Genomic DNA, 24403 nt, shown 5'->3' with positions numbered 1-24403 from the left:
CCAGAATTCCTACTTTATTCTCTGGTCTGTAAAAACATTAATATCATCCATAGCCAAAAAGTGCTTGTAGCTTTTCGCCTATGAGCCTCGATAACTTTCCAATCACTCCTTTATCTCATACAGTATCACTCTGAGTTGTGCATGAATGTACTTGGGCTCTAACATGCAAAACTTTTCAGATTCTTGTAACAGCTTTCATTTGGAAGTGGAATTTATGCAAGTGTGTGTTAATGATTTGGCATCTTAAAGGAGTTATTTTGAGTGCTATCTTTAACTTCATTACCATTAAATTATTCTAAAGAGATTCTGGCAGCTTGTGGCCTAATGCTTTGAACCAATTTAAAAATTCATATGTAGAGTTTGTGATAATCCACAGTCAAGAGGACATTTCAACAATGGGAACCAATTAAGCAGCTTTTGGGAGATCAAGAGGTGTTTACGTCAGTTATACAATGTTGATCTTTTCCTACATCTTTTCTGCACAGAGTGAATTGGCAATCAAAACTTGAACAGGTGGAAACCCATCACAAATATCTAAATCATTTGGTAAAACACAATCCACACAGCCTTTAATTTGCAAGTAATTACTGCCACATGCACATAGTAAAGCTGGAAAGCTTCTAGAAATCAAGTTCCATTTGAACAGTCAATCCCAGATGGTTTCCACTCCTAAAGACCATAACAGAAAACAGCATCTTGAGAGAAACATTAATCTCCAATAATTTGGCTGTGCCCTGTAAGGTCAGCATGCGGCCAGCCCAAATCTCAAGACTGTATTCCTTTTCCCTTATAGAAGTGATAGAAAAGGAAAAAATCAGGGAATGATGGTCTTAATCTTTTATGTGATCCTAACATTGGCTATAGGGGCTACTAGTGCTAGGAGTTTTTAATTGGAAAATTTGGGCAACATAGTTATTCCACACACACTGTCCTAATAAATGTTATCCTTATCCAGTGCTGCACTGAACCACTGCAAGGGAAAAGGAAATACAGACAACTTAATGTACAGGTAGATTCACCCATAGGTTAATGCAGTCAGAGTAGTCTTTTAGCTACTGACCAGGAGATCAATGACTTATTCTGATCAATAACCACTGAGAATCTTCGATGTTTTCAGAAATAGGGGGTAAAGGAAACATCTTTAAAGGTAAGATCCTTGCTTTCTGTGGTGTTTTCTTAATTAGAAGAAACCTTGGCTTTCTAAACCTGATTTTTGGGGGTTAAGGGAAATGTAAAGGGCAATTCTGATACTTACATGAACATGTTATTTTCCTGTCATACATTCCAACATCTTCTGAGGCTTTGCTAAGCACTTTAAAGTTATTGTGGGATAGGGGACAATTGGTATTACCACTATAAAATCTTCCCTTCAGTTCTCTACAGCATGAATCAGAAGTATAAATTGCTGTGCCTAAGTGGGAGAAGCAAGAAATAGACTGATCCCACTGGAAAGATAAGTGACTGGAAATGAGCCCAAAAATTTGTGTTTAGGAGTCTCAAAGCTGGAATACTGCTAGAGTGGATTACCAGGGAAACCAGCAATGAGTAGGAACCAGAGCCTAAACATCTGACTCTGTTTGCCTGGCATATATTTTGGAGAGATGCACTGTGCATAAAGACCTCAGATTTACTTTACCACACATCTCAATAAAGAGATATTTTCTACTAAATTGCTGTAGAACATAATTTCTCAGTGGTTCAACCTTTGATTTCTTAGGAGTAGTGTGCTCCTCTGTACATCCAATGACCCTGAGTTACAGCAAACAGCATCTTTTTGCCTATCTGAACACACTGGTGTGGTGAAAGAGGGAAGAAGGAGGAATCTGTGCCAGTTTAACTCCTATTCCTTATTTACAGTGACACAGGCCGCAATACATGTCTTCCTCTGGCCAGTGATGGAGGTAGAATGCTCAACTGCCCTATATTTCCTCGTTTGAAAAATATTGCCTGTGAATCAGCCTCTTTCCAGCAGACAATTATAGCAACAGCACCCCCTTGCCATCTCCCCCTCTCCATCTTTCCACTTGCCGAAAAAAGAATCCTGCTACTTTTATATATCTGTATTTTCTAAATCCCTGCCACAGCTTCTGGGTTTTGCATCTTCAGCTGGCCTTCAATCACACCTTCAAGGGTTTTTTTCCTTACATTTACAAGAACTGTAAATATATTCCAGAGAAGTGTCTTAAAAACCACCAAAGACCCTGAGATGATAAGCCCAGATATGTGCCTGTGTACACACAGGCACACACGCAACTTCTCTGCAATCTAATCTGCCCTAATTCTGAGAAACTAACTTCTAATCCTCCTCCACATTCACACATATTCTAATGCACTCCCTCTTGTACAAATTCACCCCCTCCCACACTGACATATATATTTTCTCTCTCCTTCACCACTCTGTTTGCCTCTGAGCTAAATTACTCTACTGTGGAAATTGCCATCAGCAATTTTCACCCTTTGCTGCTCTTTCAAGGAGTTTATGCAGTGGTGCAGTCATGATGTTCAATTAGCTGCTTGATATTTTTTGAGCTTTTTTCCAATTATTTGCACCCATATGTTACAGGGCAGCTGTGTTTCTCATGCCACCTCCATGGACCTAGGGCATGGACTGAACTGGATGAGGTTGAACTTTCATGTTGATTACTTACTCAGGCTCAAATGGATGTTTTGGGAATGACATAGCTCCCATTATAAGGTCTCTGTAAACTCATGTGTGGTGCACGCTTGCATTTTGTGGGAAGAAGGTTAGTTCAGAGGCTGAAGCGGTGTCCTAGGAATCTGAAGTACACTCAGATCTTGATGCTATTACTGAGGGAATAGATGTCCTTCTGGGCTTTTTGCTAAAGCATGTAGCACCACCCAGCTGCTTGCTCCCATCCTCACAGCTCATGGTAAACAGTGTGATGAATGGGGTGAACACTGTGAGGCTGTTTCAGGGTACAGTCAGATCCAGACACGCCCCATGAGGACACTGCATGATTCCCTGGTCAGAGATGTGAGAGTGGCTGTGATCCATTTTCCCTACATACAAGCTTGAAAGGAAGTGAGAAGGTGCCGGCTGAATTAATGGCTTGAGCTCTTGACCCCTTATGACTTTCGCCATGAGGTGGCCATGAGAAAAGTCTTCTAACTCTTCTGCACTTAAGTTTCTCAGATATAGCACTTTCTAACACATGGAGAAATTTTGAGGATAAACACATAAAAGACTGTGGGCACTATCATGCTACAGTAACAAAGAATACGGTGTCTGCAGAGCTCTGAGATGCTGTAGAACCAGTTGGTGATAGAATCACACCATCATCTACACAGTTTGATGAGCTGAACAAGCCCTAGGAGACAGTTCTTTCCTTGGTTTTTTTTTTTTTTTTTTTTACTTTAAAGCCAGTCCGTTAGATTTATTCTTTGTGAATCACAAAATATAAACAAATGCATGTATATGAGCAGGCTTAATGGAGAAAAAGTGCTGTGGTTTGACAAAGTACATGAATCTTTATTTCACATTAAAATGGTGAGTCCTTCATATTGATTATTCCCAGGCAATAACCTTGGTGGTTATATCTAAGTAGCTGAGCCTCAGCACTCAGTTGCTGAAGGAAGAATAGTTGGGAAAAAAAATTTCTCACCCAAGGGCATGTCAAGGCAGTAGGAATTTAGGGAAACTATAGCTTCTTGGAAGTGTAGATTAATATCTAGTGATTTCTTTCAAATAAGTTTCCACTGACATTACCTGTTCATCCCCACCCCCCCATGAAAATCTTGTGCTGCCAGAAACAGCTTTTTGTTCTTGAGAAATGCTGATTTTGTGGGAAGTGAAGGGAACCTTTACTCAGCTGTTCTGATCTTTCAAGTAAATATTTATTTATTTTCTGTATGAAGTTATAAAGTTTCTTGGGAATACAGATAATGTAGCAGGAGGCAAAGTAATTACTGTAATTTTGCCTGTGCTTTTGGAAAATAATCCATCTGATAAGCACCCCATTTACATTTTATGAATTGCACAGCTCAGCATATGAGCATCTTAACTAGATGCATACAGTCCCTGTTTATCAAATACTATTATTCTCATGCTAACAGAAGTACTTGTCTTGGCCTTTTTGCTTTTCAAAGACCATGTGATTAAGATGTTGTTTACACTAAGCATGCCTTGCATCCATTTCTTGAGGAACAGGCATCGTTGATGCTCAGAGGTGCTCTCTGAGGGTTAGCAATGCTTTGAAACAGGGAAGAAGAACTGCAGCCCATCAGGACAGCCAGACACCAAACAGCTGCCCCTTTTTTTCAGCATAGCTTGCAGAGACACAAAGCAGGTCCAAACCCCTCTTCACTCTGGGAAAGGGATGGTACAAGCATCCAACCAGTTCTTTTCCTTCATCTTTCTATAGGTTTATTTTCTAGCAGAGGGAAATATCAATACCTCTGATTTTCTGGGGATAAATAGGAAGACTCTGAAGGAAAACCTCATTAATTCCCTGTGCTACAGAAGACATCAAGTAAGACATTCTTTAGGACATGAAGTGACAGACTGCAGGGGAGGAGGGAATGAGAAATGGCCTAGCAACCATGTCTGCCAGTTAGCCTGAGGACAGTCAGTTCCCATCAACATGAATGAGGACTGAAGGCACTCAGCACCTTCCATGATTAAGGCCAAAATGAAAGCAGCCTCTCTCATCAAAATTGCACCACCTTCCTGCTTCCCAAAAGGCAAGTTAATTTGTTAAGAATTTGCTATCCTCGGCAGTTGTTTCCAACTGAGCTCTTTTGACCTCCCTTTCTATCATTTGATGGGAGAGCAAGACGTGTGCACACCAGCTAAGAGCTTCCGGGCACTTCAAAGGCAGCCCATGGCTACTGCCATTGCCCACACCATGTTTTTTTCCTGAGGAAATTGCTATTTGGGTAGGTATGGCACAGAGAAAGGTGGACACCTTGTCACAGCAGGAGGGGAGGTAGGAGATGGGCCTCCTTCCCCACCCCAGGGTGGCAACAGTGGCACCTCCATCGGGGAGGCCATGCAGTGAGTCGAGGGAACGCACGAGAAGTATCACCCCACTTTGGCTCAGCATTAGCTGTGTCTGCTTTTTCCAGGCAAAGCCTCGGAAAAGGCCAGGCAGGAGCATTTCCGTCACAGCTTGTGGCTTCATTCAAGTGTGGGTTCCAGGGTTTGCAGGGACACCTGTGTCACACACTGTCTGAGCATGGGAATGAGAAAGGCAGGATGCCATCTGCTTGGAAAGGTCTGAGGGCTCCTCTCTCTAACCCCCTCTCCTCCCTGTTCCTTACCTGCCAAGTCTTAACCCTCACAGCAGCTGGGCTGTGGCTTTACATGTAGGTTGCTAGCAGGAGAGTTGTTTATTATGTTTTATTATGCTTTGTGCAGGAATCTGTAACTCTCAAACAGCGTTCATGTGACATACAGCAATACATCTGCTGAATACTTCCCCCTGTGCTTTTACACTTTCTATGCTCTGCAGAGGAACATACAAAATATTTATAAGGTATCAGGTTTGTTACACAGATTTTTCGTCACTGCCTATATGCCAAAGCATTTCACAGTGATAAAAATTATGAGGCTGCATACACTGAAATGCAGGGAAAGCTGTTGCAGAACAACACTGCACAGCGTGAGTGGGAGAGGGAAGGAGGAGTCAGTCATGAGACCAACAACTGAAGGAGAAATAAATTAAGAGTCATAAAACAAACTGCCATTCAAAACTCCCTTTCCACAGCAAGGCCATTAGTGCAGTTTCTGACAGCTTCATAAAATGAGAATAATTTGGGAATGGTCCTGAGGATACATTTCTGATCCTGTCCTGTGAGTCACAGGACATGTCAGACCTCTCCCATAGCCATGCTCTGAAATCCAGCAGAGCACTGGAATAGAGAATTCATAAAGATAATGAGAGCAGCTGTAGACAGAGCAAATGGATAAAAAAAGGAAAGGAATATAGTTTGGCTTCCAAAGCAAAGCCCTTTGCTTACTGGGGTGCCACTGAAAGCCCCACTGCCTGATGCCTCCTTGCCTGGCGTGTAGTCATGGGATGCATATGTACCATTAGTGGAGACAGGGTAGGCAGGACTCCTGGCTCAGTTTGGTGGAACACCTGCCCTCTCAGCTTTCTGTGTTTATGCATTCAGGAGTCACTAAGTGGATGTGCAATTTTCCAGGGGGTCCCACTTACCCCAGACAGGGCATAAAAAATAAAGTTACAGCTGGCACTACAAGAGCATGGAGCACCCTCGCATATCAATATAGGGTGGTGAGCCCTAGAGAAGGAACACAGATTGCACAGTAAAAATGCTAACGTGGTGGGAGACAAATATAATGCAGCCTATGCTGTTTATTGTCAACTTGCAGATATAGAGGAAAACAGCTGGCTCAGCGACCCCACCTTTTAACAACTTCTATCTGCTTCAAAGTGCATGAAGAAAATAGTGGTCAGAAAATGGAATCATTTTAATACCAACCGGTGCTTTCCTCCCAAACAGCTCCCATTTGCTACTGCCAGCACTGTAGCACAATATAACTCTGTAAAAACATTTGTTGTGATTCTGGTTTTTTGTCTTTATTGCACTTGCACATAAAGAAACACACACACAAAGTACTGATTACTTTGTATGAAGAAAGTGTCAGTGCAAAATACAGAATAGAAGAAACTGTCAGTGCAAAATACAAAATATATACGTGCTGTTGAGAGTTTTCAAAACAAAAGGAGCCTGCATTTGTTTAATGACATCTAACTTGAGTCTTAGAACAGCTCTCGAGACACTAAGCAAACAAAATATTATGTGTATCTCTCATCAAAGCTTGCTGCTTCTGTCAGATTTCATGATGAATCTTCACCGTGCCATGCTCAGCATATATAAAAACACCAAAAGGAAAACTCTTTGTAACAAAGGTTAGACAATCTTCTTCCACCTTTAGAAAAAGTGTCTTCAGAAAAGGGCTTTTCTCTCTCTTGTTTCACACTGGTTACTTTTTACACCCCCTCCTCTGTTTCCCACACACCCTTTCTACCTGTTGCTGGCTTTGTGGACTAGCCAGCTTGTCTTATAAAAAGTTACATGCTCTTGCCCAAAAATACTGTGGATACCAGCAATGCTGTGAATAAATTACGCTGTTTAATGGCTCACCAGTAAAAGACACTGTTTAATGCCCCACCAGTAGCTGCGCCACGTAAAAATAGAGTTCAAAAATTAAATGGATTCTGGAGGCGAATATACAAACTACAGCGGCACCTAGAAAAAAAATAGTGACTTTTACAGAGTGGATGCAATGGGTGTGCTTCCCTATGTAGACAATTTACATGTCTTTCCATGGATGTGATGTGTTTTGAATACTTTTTCTACCCCTCACTGTGCCACATAAGAGAAATGTTTTGGGAATGTCTTTCCCTCCCCATATGTCCATAACTGTAAGATATTCCAGAGCAATCAAGATCATTATGCTCCTGCTGGCTCAGTAGCCAGACTCTTACCCATTCCTCTGATGCATTAAAATGTAAAATCACTTGGATCTTGAAGCAGATAACGCAAGCTTTGATGCTGCTGCTGAAGCTGTCAGCAAGATGGTAATTTGTTTGCTTTTTAAGTGTGCAAAATGTTAGAAGCTGTTTGTGCTTGCATTAGTGTCAAAGCAGACAGAACCTCTTGCTTCCTATGAACTGTATTTAGCTCGCCTCACTGCATGCACACCAACCACTCCAACGCATATTGTTAGGGTTTGCTATTGCTGGTTAACCAAAACTCATTTCACAAAGCTCTTTGTGCAATGCTACAGTCAAGGACTTTACAGATATACGCTATGTGTAGCAGAACTGCAACCTACATGAAGAACCTCCATCACATATGGTGGGTCAAACAGGACTTCCCAATACGTCCATGCAAACAGAGAGATGCCAGTGGTGTGTTGTGCAGATTTTCCTTTCTCTCACAGGGGACAGAGCAGAGAGGAGGCTCAAATCACTTGCAAAAGGGGCAGCATGACAGCAGATGCAAAGTCATTCAAGAGGGAAAGATTAGAAGCTACCTACTGCTCTTTCCACTGACCAGCTGCTGCTGGCCTGTGAAACTCTGCCAGGGTGTAGGTGATTCTGGTTGTGCCTCAACACAATGTCCCCAGCACTGGAGACCTTCAGTGCTAGAAACTCACTACATGCAGGCTTCCTTCTGCCTGTTGCAGAGCAGAGCAGTAGTGGAGGATTCTAGGATCCAAGCTTGGATTGTCTTAATGTTGTTCAATGTGTCTATATTGCAGGTACAGTCATTGCTCACATTTAAACCAGTAGTAGCCTCATTGGATTTTCAATGCATTACATGGACTATAATGTCCTTCCTACTCATTTGTCTTATCTGCTAGGGAAGAGCTCTCCTTTTAAGTGTGATATAACCTGATCTTTCCCAACATTGATTACATTTCTGTCTTCCTTCAAACGTTCACATGTCAACTGATGTGTGTGTTCTTTCGATTAAGTAATGACAGGCTTTGTGGCTAGTTCGTTGACCTGAGAACGTTAAAAAACTTACTGGCAAAAGGTAAATTGCAATATTTTCCAACCGAGAGTTTTGTGATATCTATCTCCAGAGAGTAACTAGGTCTCCCACAGGCTCTATCAATATCTGTTCTTTATGTGCTTAAGGCTGTCTTAACACGAACGCACAACTCCACTATCTTTGCAAGATAGTGTATCTAGAAGCCACACGAGGTAATTAGAAGTTTACAACCGGATTTTCAGCTTGTTTCTAATCAGAGACTGTCTATAGCACTTCAGCCTCTGAACATAAAACATCCTTTTTCACCTTTGTCTTTAGCTTGCCAAGTACAGTGAGTGAATTCAGAAAGCCACTTCCCTTCCTTCTCATGCTCTGCTTCTCTGGATTCCTAAATCTCACAAATGAAAAGCTACAGTTTTCTTCTTTGTCTGAACAGTTCTGTAGGAAAGGATAAGAAGGTTAAAATTCACAAGATAACCATTTTATACCTGAAGCCTTGAAAAAACTGCAGCATAGGGTTTGGGGAGGAGGGGAGAGAAGTCTCTGGAGAATGGTACTTCCTAAAGATTCATCTTAGCAGTTGCAATTAACTTCCTCAACACCCCTTTGGATACAAGTTATCAGATAAGAGATCAAGAGAGCGAACATGATTTAGCTCTAGCAAGTCTCGATTTACAATCTGTCTTCCCTGATCTGAGTTCATTTTGTGCAACTCCTGTGTCATGTTCATCTCTTGCAGAGATGGAAGAAAGAGTTTAAGTCAAACTAGATAAGTGAAGAGCCTCCGGAAGCCAAAATGAAATGTCTCTTAATGGCCTTTTTATGGCACTCCCAGGATATCACCATATCCTACAGGGCTATTATGAAGGGAATTTCATCTGCTTTACTCGAAAAAGCTTTGGTGACATTCTGAAAAAATGCATAATGCAGCAATTTAAAATAGCTAAAATATTTGGTTCGAGTTTCCTTGCCTGAGGTAAGAGTGTGTGGGGAGGGAGGTGCAGAAGGAAAAGGAGAGAACTAGAAATAACCCCCTCTGCCTTTCTCCTTTTGCTCTCTTTTCCCACCACTTTTCAACATTCAAAATCAACCCAAGGCTTGAGGGGGAGGACGCTGCTGTTGAAGAGCACTCTCCACCAGGCTTCTCTGTGGAAAAGTCTGATTTTCATGAGCATGAACAGGAGACCTCTCCCTGATCATGTTTCCAGGCCTGGATTATTAATGGCTGAATTTGCAACTCTTTAATTGCTTCCTTTTCTGGTGATGTCTTTTTCAGTCTTACTATAGCTAATACATGCTTGGTACATACTCAGTAATGAAAATGCACAAACAAGGCACACATGCCTTGCAACTGCTGTTTATACTCAAGGATTTAAAACTAGTAACAAGGGAGGTTAATGTTATTCTTAGGAGATAACACTCGTTGCTATGGTGAAGACGTCTTCTGTCACTCACTGTTGGGAAGATGGCGCCTGTGCTATGAATGCTTGATGGTAGTTTTGCTTTTGAGATTAGCAATAGTAATTATCCCAATGCAGATACCAGTCCATCTGTTTCTGTGCAGATTCTCAGATAGATAGATGCTTTGTAGTTAAACAAGCTCCCCTCTGCCTTCTTGGGCTCTACCTACTGGTATCAATAGGGTTTTTCAACGCCTGAAGAAACAATGGAAAACAGCAAGAGCTTGTGTTTGAAGACAGCAGTGGTCTTGCAAAACAAATAAAATATCGGCCAATTTAATTTTTTTGTTGTTTAATGTATGTTGTCATCTGCATCATATTCTGGAGATCCTTCAGGTTTTTAAAATACATAAAATTTCATTCGACCTGATCTGCTGCTCACAACTTCATGATCTGCACCTCCTGCTAAAAATTATTCAGGCAATAATCCACAAGAAATTGGTTGTTTTCAGCAGTTTATGACTTGTTATTTAACATTCAACAGAATGGCAGTTTATTTTGGTAACAACCAATACTGAGAGGTTTATTGCCATTGTAAACCATAATCAACCGTTTGTATCATTACTAGTTTTTCAAGATACAAAAATGGCCAGCTGCATTGGAAAATTGTTTAGCAGCTATAAAAATTTGCATTCAAGATTATGTATGGGGTTATTTCACCTTAAAGGTCGAAAGTATTTAGAGAAACCACTCACTTCAGTGTAAATTATTCAGCAGATTGGTAAAACCCAATCCTGAAAAGACAATCTGGAAGCAATTCCCAGCCATTTTTTCAATTATGGTCATGAAAAAGGAATCTGCAAGAGACAGACAATACAGAAGATTGCATTTTCTTTATCATAGCATCAGGCCAGACACTAAGGCTTGCTGCTCTTACAGATGTTGCAACTGTTTTGCTGAATAATCTATTGTACTGTACACACAAATAGCTTAATCATCAAGGTTTCCCTTTTCTTCCTTAGCATCAGGCAACAGGCCACAGATTTCATAATTGACATGTTTAGAAAAATTCAAAATACTTCCATTTTGATTGGAATAGTTTTCAAACGAGAGCACACATTTTATAATAGAATATCAGTTTCTCTTTATCCATTACAGTGGGCCAAATCTAAGTGAGTAATTCACAGTGAATAATTCAAATGTACAAATTAGTTTCTATTTTTGCTGTCAAAAATATATTTGCAGACAGGCTTCTATTTCCTTTTTTCTACTTATTTCACTAATATCTCTTTTTACTCCATAGTTGCACAAGTGGTTACTGCGGAATATGTGAGCTGAGTTTAATCACAATAGCTCTTCTATTGCCACTGTCTCAGTGGATATATACATTTGCACAGTTCATGCAAATGTTCATTTATGAATAAAAAAATTGTTTCCTCTTAACACTTGTGCCTGGCTGTAAAGTTCATTTTTCTAAACTGTGCTAGTAAAATTTTCACAAAGTAAAGCCACTGCACACAGAGGAAAAATGGATTAAAAACATCCATTTAAACCTCTGAGCAGGCAAGAGGAGTTTTTCTTTTTAAATTTACGTTTAGTAGTATTCATTCACCTCTTCAATGCTGATTGGAATTTCTGGCAGAAAGCTTTAACTCATTTTTCCCTCCAATCTTCAAACATTATGAAGCAAATTAATCCCTACTATAACTCCAGTTAATTTGAGGACATTATAGAAGTGATTACTTTGGCACTGTATTTCTTGTTTAAAGTGCTTACCTGCTCACACACACTTTTTATAGAGCCAAGAGTGATGGTTGCTGGATTTCATTATTCATGTTCAAATGATGTGAAATATGGGAGACACCACGGCTTTAATTTTTGTGGGTTCCACCTTTTATAACTTGGAGTGGGTTATTAGAATTGCCAGATATATGCAGCTGCTGCCACACTGCTTAGCTGGAAACAAGTTTTCTGAACCTCCACAGAAGTGCCCAGCAGGCTGACAAAGAAAAGAAAACTGAAGAGACATCTCCCTTGGCAGCACGGTCCACCATGTCAATCCATTTTGAAGGGAGAAGAGAATTTCTCTTTTTATAAAAAAAATCAAAAGAACAACAAACACTTATTTTTGCCTCCCTCGCAGGCCGAGAAATAATACACGACATGAAAGAAAACCAAACAACGTATCCAAGAAAAATAAAAATCAAACCCCAAATCTACCCAGTCATACTCAGCCTGTCTTTCATGCCGTTAAAAATTCTTTTCAGCCCTGGGCAGAACTGCAGCAACGAGGCAATCCTGCCTGCCGGTCAGAATCATTACCAATTTGCTGGTTGCAGAAAACCTAAAAATAAAAGCAGAGTATTTGATAAAGCAACAAAAGCAAGGCAGCCTTCTTTCTACTGGGCTGCATCGCTATAGCTGTAGCCTAACAGGTATCAAAGATGAAGAGCATCTAGCCCTGTGCAGTGCTTTTCACAAGTGCAAGCAGGGGGTAAAAAAGCAGGCACAAATGTTGGTGGAAAAAACCCCTGCATTCTTCAGTTTACTTTTACTGACTAAATTAAAACTAGATACTTGCAATCAGAATCATTACCAGCCTCTGCTGACTTGATACAGTAGAGGAAAATGTGAGTCAGAGGGTGGCTTTTCCAGGCATGGATGATTTATTTAATTGGAAAGGTGCCTTTGTCTTCTGTGAAATCATTTTCCCCTCTATACTTCCATGAAACACTGAGTTATTAAACAAAAAAAAAAAAAAGGCATTTATGTTGACACTTTTTGCTGAATTTTGGGAAATATTGCAAACTAATGGTGTTGCCTTCCCACCCTGCTGTCCTTTTGTAAGTGCTCACTTACTGAGGCTCCTTTCTTCTTAGGTGCAGAATCCCGCTGGCTAGCCATTGGCATCATCAATAGTTCTCAGGTTGTTGTGTTTTCAACTTTTAAATTGGGCTTTAAAAGACTATGCTTGCATATTTATTAAGGGCTATTGGTAACATTAGCTTGTATCAGTAGACTCATTTTCAGGGCTGTAAAGCCATTTGTTTAGGAGTTCAGAATCCCCACCTGGGGACATCCCAAGCCATGAGCTCACCAGGCAGTAAGGACACCTCAGCACTCTGCTTTTTCTGTTTCCTTGTCATCCATGGACAGGCTTTTGAAATGAGACTTTAACGATATAGAATGAAATTATGTGCCCTCCCCACCTCCACTCTCAATCCAACAAAATCTGGGTGGTTTTTCAGCTAAGCTTCACATCGACCTGAGGAAACAGGTCACCTTTCCCAAACACTGGCTGCTCAGCAGCTAATGTTGAAGTAGCATAAGCTAATTTATATCCTGTAGGGTCACTTAAACTCTTGAGTGTTAAGCTAAAGTGTCAGCCAGGTCCCAATGGGGCAAGTCGCTGCAGCTCTTGGAACACTTTTTCTTAGGAGGAGAGTTTTGTCCCTCATTAGAATTCGTTTCGTATTATGGATTCCTTCCTTCCTTCCTCCCAGAAGTGGAAGGACTAATTAGGAATGGTTATCACTGCTGACATTCAAACCATTATTAGAATTGCAGCCCACTGAAACAAAAAGGGGATTTATATCTATTGTTGGAGTTCCTGACAACTCAGGCTTTGTTAGACTCCAGTAGGGTCACCTTTAAAGCTTTCCTCAGATTCAGCTCCAGCAACCTGGCTTTCACTACAAACCAGTGAGACCAGAGTACAACTGATGCTGTCTGGACCTCTGGGTTGGTTGTTTAGGGGTTTTTTGTGGGGTTGGGAAAAGCTGTTTAAATTACTATATAAAGTCCAGGCAAGCTTCTGTGTTTCAGAGCCTGACCCCTCATGCTGTTCTCACTTCTACTGCCACATTAACCTCTGCAGATACTTCATTTGCTTTGGTTATACGGCTTTTGTAGGGTGCTACCTCTAGTTTTGTCACTTCAAAATTTCAGCTAAGCATAAATAGGGAAGTATCCATTGCTCTGGTGGACTTGAAGCAGGGGAAAGATTATGCACGAGCCAAACCTGAAGCATACGGAAGATGTTAGTTTGTGATTGGCATAAGCAGATCGAAGATGTGCCACTGCCAAAGGCTGCTCCTGTCCAGCACCTATATATGCCCCTATGCATTCACATCAGTGCAAGCCAGAGACCATGTGGTTACATAGTTCATTGAAATTACAGCTCCTCCACAAGTGCTAATGCAAGGGGGAACCACGTGCAAGCCAAGGGGGCCTTCAGTAGCTACGTGCTGTTAAGGTGGTATAAGTAGGTCATGATGCTGCAACCAGTGCCCACAGAAAGTCTGACAGAGACTCCTAGTCATTTAGGAAGAGGTCTGACATTTTAATTCTGCCTTTAGACTCTGGCAGAGCCTAAAGAGTCTAGCATCACACCTTCTAAGCCGTATCTCTTTGGGGAAGGGAGAGTGCTGAGGGGAAGAAGAAAACCCTTTCCTATTTAATTTGCAGCAGCTGGTAATCTAATCAATTTTCTAACCAGCTTTACATATGCAGCTTCAGTGCTTAGCAGTACATAGAGTACATAGATTCACAAGTGCATGGAAGGGCGAAAAAAACCCCAACAACCTAAAATAAATCACATTTAGAGATTTCAGTATCAAAAGGGAAACAGGGATATAGTGTCCAGAAGCTTAGGAGAAAAAAAGTGTTGTAAAGTCTACCGAAGTCTTCATTATAGTGTAATCCTTCCTTCCATCCCCCCAAATATTTTTATCTTCTCTGTTCATGATTGCCTTTATGTTGTCATTGACATTGTGTTGCATTAAGTCGGTCTCTAATATTAGATGCAATTATGATACATGACATTGAAAGCGTGCCTAAAGTAAGATTCCACTTGAAGGAGTCACCTTAGATCTATGCCTTTATAAGGCTGTTTATTGCTTTTGTGATTGCGCTATCACGTATTCTTTGTATACAAGTACTAAGGTGCTAATAAGCAGATCCAAAATAGATAAAAGGAGCCAAACATTTGAGTAACTTGAATTCTGATGTCTGCAGTCAGATTTGTGCTCTACAAACCCCTCCGCAGCTGCTTCTTCACTTCCATTTTGGAAAGTGCTACAGTTGTATTTTTGCTTGATTTAACTTCTGTTTCCCCAAATCCATATTTTGCCTCTGCATATTGGTAAAATTAAGTCTATTAGTGCTAACTGCCCCTATGCCCAACAGACATCAAGAAACTAGGAAATTAGATGAGCTATGGATGCTGTTTGAGCTGAAGTGATTCTAGACCCACCCCTAGAGAAGCTGACACTTATGCTGTCAAATTAAGAGTTTAAGACATTTTGTAAGAGTTTAAGACATTTTGTGGATTCATCTCAGTATTCTCAGTTAACGGTTTTTTCCCAGACTTACAAAACTGGACAACAGCCTGATCTTTTCATCTCAACATCACACTCAAAAAAGTTTCTGAGGTCAGATTGTGCCTTGGGTGACACTGACTTGTGCCGTCTGTCTTGAACAAATGCTTGTAACACTGCCTCATCAGTGGCAAGACGTGAGTGTAATTCACTGGCAATGAACTCCACTAGGACTAGGATCTGGCTACTTCACAGTTAAAATCATGACAGCAATACAGTTAACAGCAAAACCCCTCCAGATTTAGTGGGAGAAGGGAAAAAAAAAAAAAATCAACAAAAATAAGATGTGACAAGTGCTTATTTATGTAGTCATTTTGCAGGAGCGGAGCTGCACTTTAATACATAAATGCATTGTACCTTTAGTGAAACCTTCTTCCTGAATAGCTAATATGTTACGTTTAAGTGCTTTCACCAATGAACTGACTTTCTTTAGTTACTGTGAAACCACTTTTATTATCCTTCTGTCCAAAAAAGTTGGAGGTTGCTAAAATCATTTTGGGGCACCTCCTGCAAGCTTATGAATTATTGAAGACTGGAAGTAGAGTGGCTATCCTCAGAAAAAAGCGGATAGCGAGGGCATTTTCACCACTACGGAGAAGACAGCTTGAAGGGAAGGCAGGAGCCCCAGAAACATCTGCAGGATTGTATTCTTTATGAAGGTGGTGGTGGAAAAGACTGAAGCTGACTCACCAAATACTGAAATATTCAATTGTGTAATATCAGCATATGCAGATGCCAACCAAGCACGTAAGCAAGCTGCAGATGTTGCTATGTGGCACAGAACCTGACTTCCAGCTCGCTTTCCCAGATATTTAAGGCCCCTGTTGAAATTGTGTCAGGAATATCAGGAGAAATGTAACAAATAAAAGCTTGATAAGGACTTTTTTCTCAAAGGGGAATCCCACTGCTTCTTCCCGAGCTATGAGTAAAGAAAATAAAACTGGGAATCTTGTAGTCCTCTACGCAATTCAGGAAACCTGAATTGCTGTCAGTAACCTCAGCACTCAGATCTTTAAGCCTCTCTCAGCTGATCAATTTGTCCCCTACAGCGGTTCCTACCGCAGTAATTCCCACTGACGCCAGCGAGGGAAGCACTAAACAATTACAGACTGTCTGGCTGCTGAACCCGCTAACTAGGTGCTCATGATTTGAGGAGGTATTTCTGCCTGTTTACGCCACTGGCAGTTTTACATGGCAGAATGTCCTTGCTCTCCGCCCAGTGGAGACTAGGTGGCTTCCCACCACCTGGTATTAAGAACAAAGGACTGACTTAATCAGTGTCACCAGGACTCAACTCAGATTCCTTTGGAGCACTGGCTCCAGGACACCACCACCATGGAGCAGTATTAAAATACCACTATTTTATGTTGTGCAGCTCTGCAAACGTTCAAGACTATTTTAACTACGCTTCTAAATTCAGCTGTACTTTAGACGTTGTAAGAGGCAAGCAAACAAAAAACACTTAAAGAAACAATTACAGGATACTTCCCTGATATGACTATTCTGCTATTATACCTCTGCCATCTGTCTTCCCCACTGGATCTTGTAGCACTTATCAGGGCCTCACACAATATTTATACCATCCAACTATTTTAGAAAGGAAACATTTTGGAGAAGAACTTTGCCACTATTCAAAACTAGTTAATTAGATGCAGTATCTGCTATATTAAAAAAACCCCATAAACTAATTAACCTCTCCTTGTATAAGTTAGTATTTAAATAAGGAAACTGTAATAGCACAGTAGGGGTGTTTTAATGTCACATGAAGCTGTACAGTAATTATTCTGTGTACCATGACTAACCCTTGAAAAATCTTCAGAATATTAATCACATGATGCTACCATTGTCAAAATGATACTTCTCATTCCAAGTATAGTTCTGCGATTTCCTAATATTAAAGGAAGTAGGCGTATTTTTATCTAGGCTGACAATTCAACTTATTCATGAGAGGAGTTTCTCACACATGGTTCGTGGATCACCAACAGTCATTCAGGCATCAAATAATGACCTAGAATTCCCTCCCTCCTACTCAGTGCCCCGAGCAACTGAATAAACTTGTAAAATGAGAGAAAGTAATGTACAAGAGCATATTTTAAATGTAGCTGAAATTTTAATCATTTGCAAATGAAAAATTTGGGCAACATCCCAAAAGGTTCTAGCATTTTGTTGTTGTTTCACAGAAAGTTTTATAGTATCCTATCATCTAAAAAAAGTTGGGAATATTGATCTGTAAATAAAATTAGCTTGTACAAATACAGTATGAAGATGGTAGAAGTACAGAGCCACTATTTCTTTAAAAGACAGAAAAATATGTTGTATGTATCCATTCCAGAGCAAAAATGGATATAAAGAAACTCGATAAAGAGCATAAATTGGAGATGTTTGGGTGGTGTGTGTTTGGTTCGTTTTTGTTTTTATTGACTTCCTATTTATGCAACCATAATTAAAGACCTATAATTTACTTTGGAATTATTTTTTCTGTCTTTAAAAGAATGAGAAGTACATCAGAAACAGCATATACCCAGGAAGAGGGAAGTTTTTCTCACTTTCAAATTTTAATCATCTGATTTGGAAAATTCAGTAAAAAAAAAAAAAAAAAAAAATCAAGAAAAATGTAATTTTAACTGTGGGCAGTACAGATGCAAAATTCCTCATGGGATCATGGAAAGCAGAATTTGTGTGTTTATGAACACACATGTGCTTATACATACATGTACATACACACACCTTCTGTTGCTTGAGAGCAATCACTGAAGTAACAAAGCTCAGAAGTCCCAAGATTGGCACATCATCACTGATGATGCCAATTCACAAATATGTCTTGGCAACCTACATGCCAAAAGCTACTGTTTATGACCCAAGGAAAACATTCACTTTATCACCATTCCACTAAAATGTTCTGGAAGCTGTAGCTGCCAATTTAGTCCCCATCTACTTTACTGCTTTTCAAGGACAGAGACTGACAGACAGAAGCTCAGAGAAGTGTGAATTAAAGACCCTCAAACCTGATATGTGGAAAGTTAGGCTCCTAAGGAAGTTAGCAGTAACTCTGCTGGTGAACTTCTCTACGTTGTTTTGACACCATTCAAAAGTTTTAAGCTGACTGGAGCTTAGTACTCTGGTCCTGAGATCTTGTAGGCTTTATGAATCTTCCATTCTGCAGTGAGACGCAACTTCAGCAAGAAGTAGACAAGTGCCATCACCTCCTCAGCCCAGCTTAACCACCAGCCTCATCCAACTACCAGGTCAGGTATCGGGATTTTCACACCAAGTGAGATGAGGCACCCTCAAATCACAGCTACGGGATCTGGCTTTGCAGGGAACTTAAGACACCAGACACCTAATCTGCTGATTTAAGGATGAAAAAAGTGTTAAACTGAGCAAAGCCCTGGCAAGAAGGAAGTAGTTTTACACCTATTCAGAAGCAGAAATCTAAGCACATAGAAGAGTAAGTTTTTACTTCTAAAATTACCTAGAAGATCAGACAAAGGTTTAGTGAATTGTACCCTTCTATTTATGTCTCAATTCTACCCAAGTCTCATTCTAGGCCAGCAAAGGTTTTGCAAGTGGCGCTTGTGTCACTGTCTGTGCAAACAGATAACCAGATTAACACTGGGTCTCTTTGTGGACCTATGCTTAAGCCTGCCGTGGCAAGGGTAAAGACTGAAATTTGAAAGAAAACTCACGCAGACTAAACGCCAAAACCAGGCAGATGAGCAAGCTGTGCTTCATTAAACAAATTGGGAACTGCCCACAGCAATGCCAAATGAATGCATGCAGGCCTGCCCAGCTTCTGAAGTTACAGATGACACCTGGGCATGGCTATCATGCAAGCAGAAAACTACCTGGGAATTCCTGAGCTAAGAAGTTACAGATGAACACTTTCTGCACATTAAAGCATACACAAAATAGTGAGTTCGCTTGTTGCTGGTGTTATGGATTGACAGAAATCACACCAGAATCTATCAACTTCTATGCAGTTTTCTTACACAAAAAACTTCTGTTTCTGACAAGTAAAGAAAATAGTCTCAAGAGGGTAAATATTTGTAAGGTTAAATTAGCAGGCTATCCTATTTAAAAAAAAGTAGTATCCTATTCTTCCTAGTCCAGTTGAGAACCAAACAAGGTGCTGTTCTACCAGGCAGCCTCCTAAGACGTTCCTTAGCCTGCAGTGTTGACTATCAGTGACAACAAATTGAACAGCATTTACATGATTTGCTTGATACCTCTTTTCCTTGCACTCTCCTATCTTCATCCTTCCAAACACCATTTAGTAGGTAAAGTAAGCTTTGCCAGTAAACAAATGGGGAAAATTAGTTGTTCCCACAGATACATACTTATGCTATTGTATGTGTGATGTTGTGGCACTGGACATACAATAATGATGCTTTCACAACTGCTATTCATTAGCTTCACTCATTCTACAGCATTTTCCAGAGATACAACTGGCCAGTTAATTTGCTGAATTTTGTTATTTCCTAATTTGATAAATTTGCTAATTGGTCAGTTGTCTGCACTGAGAAGAGGGAGAAAGCAGAACTAGAACTTGGGTTTAGCGCATTTTATTGAGGACAAGCTTCCTCATAACTGAAGACCAGGAAAAATGTGTGTTTTGACCAAAAGAATCAGATAAAAATTAGATCAGGAAGAAAATAATTAACAACACGATCTCACAAAGATAAAACAAAGACATGGGAAGTTAAGTTTCAAGAACAGAACAAGTAGCTATCTTTAATGCATTTGTTTTAGTTGGTAATTTAGAATAGCTCTTTACACCTGATTTTACTCAGGAAAAAAATAAAAGGCAACCATATGCAAACAACAATTAGTCACTTCAAAAATCATTAGAGAATGGGTTTGCTACCTACCATACACATCAATTTTGCTTTTGAACAATGACTCTGATCACTTACAGACTCCACTTAAAATTAAGAACAATCCCACCATTTCATTTCTCTCCTTCCAAAATAAAAAACTTCATGATTTTTTTCTTGCTAATACTTACTGATACACCAGTGAAAGGAATAACTAATTTTGAATGTGCATTAATTGGTGGCTTCTCCTTTAACAAAATCCAACTAAGGCTACTGCATAGGAATAAAGCTCACTATCTTTAAATGAAAGCTTTTTCTATTAGAGCATTAGTTAAATGACGCAAGTGTAATACTCATATAGCGTATGCCTATTCCCAGGCAGGTTTTTGCTTGTAGCCTTTTTTGCTTTATCCAGTCAAATTGTGTCATATGTTTTGCCACTCTAGTTGTGAAGAACTCTATAAATTACCTAAAGTTAGTATTTTCTTCCAGGGTCAACTTGCGCTGTTTTCATTTCTCTTTAATGAAAATAAGAAAGTTGTTGACAACATGGGAGGAACCTGGTTAAAAAAAAAAAAAAAAAAAACACACAACCCTATTTTTTCTTCAAGGAAAAATCCATATGATGTGGACACCCACCATGGATGAACAGATAAATGCATGTTCTGGTGGGTAATATGAAGTTGGATGCTTGAATTATTTAACTGCTCTTAGCCACTTTCCTCTGGGTAAATAACTTAGGGATATTTAAATTTTGTATTTGTAGCACTTAGCCAGTTTGTTGTACCTCAAATGATACCAGTTCGAATGGATACTAGCAAGTTTTTCTTGCACTGAACTCACTAGACTGTCTCAACTTATCATCATACTCTTAAGAGAGTTAACTGCTCTGCAGCCAACTTACTGGTAGGAATTTGCAGCAGCCAAGTGCCCCAAACAGCACCTAGCCTCAGCTGTCAATTAAACCTTAGCCTCTTTAAAGGCAGAGACCCATCACTGCAGTATTCCCTGAAGCCTGCCCTAGGTTGCTAGGGTGCTACGTAAGGAGATATGTATGATACTTCACGTAATGAAGTATAATGCAGAGATGTAAGAATTAATGGAGAACTAACCCAGTTAGAACCATAAGCAAAGCAACTGTCATCAGTACAGTCCTGCTTGTTCCCTGCTATACCAGTCCTACACCAGGCTGACATGACTGGACTGACTGAGACAACCACAGCCTATAAAATCATACAACCATAGAATGTTTTGGGTTGGAAGGGACTTTAAAGACCACCTACTTCCAACCCCCCTGCCGCAGGTGGGGACACCTTCCACTAGACTAAGTTGCTCAAAGGCCTGTCCAACCTGGCCTTGAACACTGCCCAGGATGCGGCAGCCACAGCTCCTCTGGGCAACCTGTTCCAGCGTCTCGCCACCCTCACAGGGAAGAATTTCTTCCTAATGTCCAATCTAACTCTACCGTCTATCAGTTTAAAGCCTTTCCCCCTTATCCTGTCACTACATGATCTTGTAAAAAGTCTCTCTCCCGATTTCTTGCAGGCCTCCCTTTATGTATTGGATGATTGTCATAAAGTCTTCCTGGAGCCTTCTCTTCTCCAGGCTGAACAAGCCCAACTCTCTCAGACTGTCTCCATAGGAGAGGTGCTCCAGCCCTCCGATCACCTTCGTGGCCGCCTCTGGATTCGCTTGAGCGGGTCCACCTCCCTCTTGTGCTGGGTCGTCCAGCACTGAACACAGTACTGCAGATGGGGCCTCACAAGAGAAGAGCAGAGGGGGAGAATCACCTGCAAGCCCAGGATACGGTTGGCTCCATCTGAACTCCATGCCACATAGACCTACCTTCTTCAGCTCCACTGTCACGAAAACTCGTGCACCACGCCAGTTGCTACAGAGTAAATGTGTTCTGTGACTCAAAGTAAAAGCATGTCCAAATAATTCTTTGACAATTTCAGAGATCTTTTACTGTGCAAAATACTACTTCACTTTTAGTGTGCAGAACACTAACCAAAACCAAGACACTTCCTTCATATCTTCAAGCCCCATAAATACAGCTACTGGAAAATGCCATCTGTAGTATTTCTAAGTTGCACCTCTCAAACTGCACTCATGAATAAACCCTGCTATTTGACCAATGAATAAGATTCAAGTGTAAGGTGACACTGAAAACTTGCCATCAAGTCTGCCATACTTATTGTGACTCAAAACATTGTCACAAAATTTCTGGCAATAGTCAAGTCTTCATCAATGAAGAAAAATCCTTGTATTTAAGACTATTTTTTAGATTTTAAAGAACTCCAAAAGTTTAATGAAAGAAGCTACTACTTCTGAAGAAAAACACTGACAGTAAGAGAATATTTTCAGAGCTTGTAATGGATCATTATTCAGTAAAAACACTAAAATTGAGACACAGAATCACAGAATATCTTGGGTTGGAAGGGACTCATAAGGATCATCAAATCCAACTGCCTGCTCCTCGCAGGAGCATAACTGTATATAACTTTACATAACTGTAAAATATTTCAGTTTTGTTTTAAATAATCTTAAATTTTAATTATGAAAATAAATAGGAACAATCAATGCAGCATTAGGAAACTGTGCCGAGCAAGCAGAAATGAAGCTGTTGCACAATGTATTTGCTGAATCTCCTACGACCCAAGGCTCTGGATTTCAGTTTTTAGCACTGGATTCCAACAAGTCTTTCGCTTCATTTATTTTTGTTGCTAAGTAAGGTGATCCACCTGAGAAGAAAAAGGGGAAAGGAATACCATTTACACATCAGTATTAAGTACCAAACTACTTCACTTGCAACATCTCCTTATTAATCACTTTTACTAGCTCTTCCTTCCCAAATTGATCCTTTCCATACAACTCCTTAAAAAAGGACATTGATATGAAGCAAACTAATTGATAAATATGAGAAATGTAACCGAAACTGAAGTCACCGAAGAGTAACACTGAACAATTTATCTCAGAGAGAAGACTGAAATCTGAAATCACTTTACATCACTGTGATTTAGACTTGTAGTGCAATGCTGCTACAAATGTATGCACGGTCAGCTGTCTTGAATATTTAGCTAGAGCTAACAGCTATTATTTCCACTCACCCCAAAAAACTAAGAGGTAATATTTTATAAGTAATTTTGACAAAAAATCATTACATTTGTGTACATGTGCACCCCTCCCCAAGCCTCTTGTGTGCTAGATGCCCAAAATTACCAGCCAGAAACCATCACATTAAAGCTATTTAAACACGGTACGCCTTCTAACTTCTAGTCCTGAACACTGTCATTGCTTTATGCTCCACCTAACAATCTGATTACAGTTCAGTGGTCTTTTTGTGTTTGGGTTTTTTTTTTTTCCCACTCTCCCCTTGAGTGTCAACCATCTGCCTACAGTCACCAAAGCCAACCTGACACGGTCTGTCTCAGTATCTTACCATTTACTATAAGACACCTGTATATTTTACATGAAAATGTGATTCTAACAGAACTGTGCACTGAATAGCGCTTTCCAAGGCATCTATTCAATCATATTTTTTCATTCATTTTATTCATCAGAAAAGATAATGACAGAAGAAACACACAAACTAGTTGTAGACACACGTAAAAAAACCCAAACCAAAAAGTAAGGCTGGCTTAAAAACTTCTTCAGGACATTCCTGCAGAAATCCAAATCATTATAAAGTCATTTCATGGTGTAATAAAACAACTAGAAAAGGTAATGGAGTTCTCTTGTTCATGTTTTGGTTTTGTCTGAATGTAAGACACACCGGAAGAAAGTGAGGCAGGGCAGGGGAACAGTAGAAAACTAGCTATTGGAAAATGAATTTATTTATTTATTTTAAAACAACTGGATTTTTATCCAGGAATAGGATTTACTACATCAGGTATTGCTTCATTCAAAGAGTAGGCAGGAGGATCAAACAGTAAAGACTAAAAACTGCAATAAACAATGCATCTCAAGTAATTTTTAAATGTGTGTTGATTTTCTACATGTCTAGAGTGCAGGATCTTAAAGTAAATTCAAATCTGCTGGAAGTGTTTTCACTACATTTACATCCTTAAGTGCCATATTAATTTTGTAGCCCTCCAATGAGAGAAAATTCAATCTCATGATTGCCTAAGTGTTTGTTTATAATTAGGGCAAGTCCAAAGGGCTTCTCTCTCCCTTTTTTTCTGTGAGCAAATATTCTTTCATAAAATTACTGACAAATTAACATATAATTCATCGATTAAAACTCTTTAATACTGAACTGTAAAGGTTAATAAGCAACCATTTTAGTAGTACTCACTGGGGGATGTTTTAATGCAAACTT

General features: G+C 40.0%; 1 protein-coding gene across 9 annotated transcripts in view; it reads right to left on the bottom strand.

The window, feature by feature from the left end:
• Nucleotides 1-24403, bottom strand: part of DNAJC15 (DnaJ heat shock protein family (Hsp40) member C15) — an 81825-nt gene that overhangs the window by 35591 nt on the left and 21831 nt on the right. For 5 of the 9 annotated variants that reach the window (XM_030473013.1, XM_030473039.1, XM_030473077.1 and 2 more), the window contains one exon: nucleotides 22440-22826. The exons of 2 other annotated variants lie outside the window; for them this stretch is intronic. In XM_030473013.1, coding sequence (XP_030328873.1) covers nucleotides 22756-22826 — 71 coding nt within the window. In that variant the 3' untranslated portion in view covers nucleotides 22440-22755. Of the gene's footprint in view, nucleotides 1-10764; nucleotides 12235-22439; nucleotides 22827-24403 lie in introns of those variants that run through there. 2 more of the 9 variants (XM_030473030.1, XM_030473058.1) reach the window with 1 other exon arrangement.

The sequence above is a fragment of the Strigops habroptila genome, chromosome 2 (assembly GCF_004027225.2).
Source record: "Strigops habroptila isolate Jane chromosome 2, bStrHab1.2.pri, whole genome shotgun sequence".
NCBI classification, from domain to species: Eukaryota; Metazoa; Chordata; class Aves; order Psittaciformes; family Psittacidae; genus Strigops; species Strigops habroptila.
The sequence above is the reverse complement of the archived record's forward strand: the minus strand, read 5'-3'. Positions and strand labels throughout refer to the sequence as shown.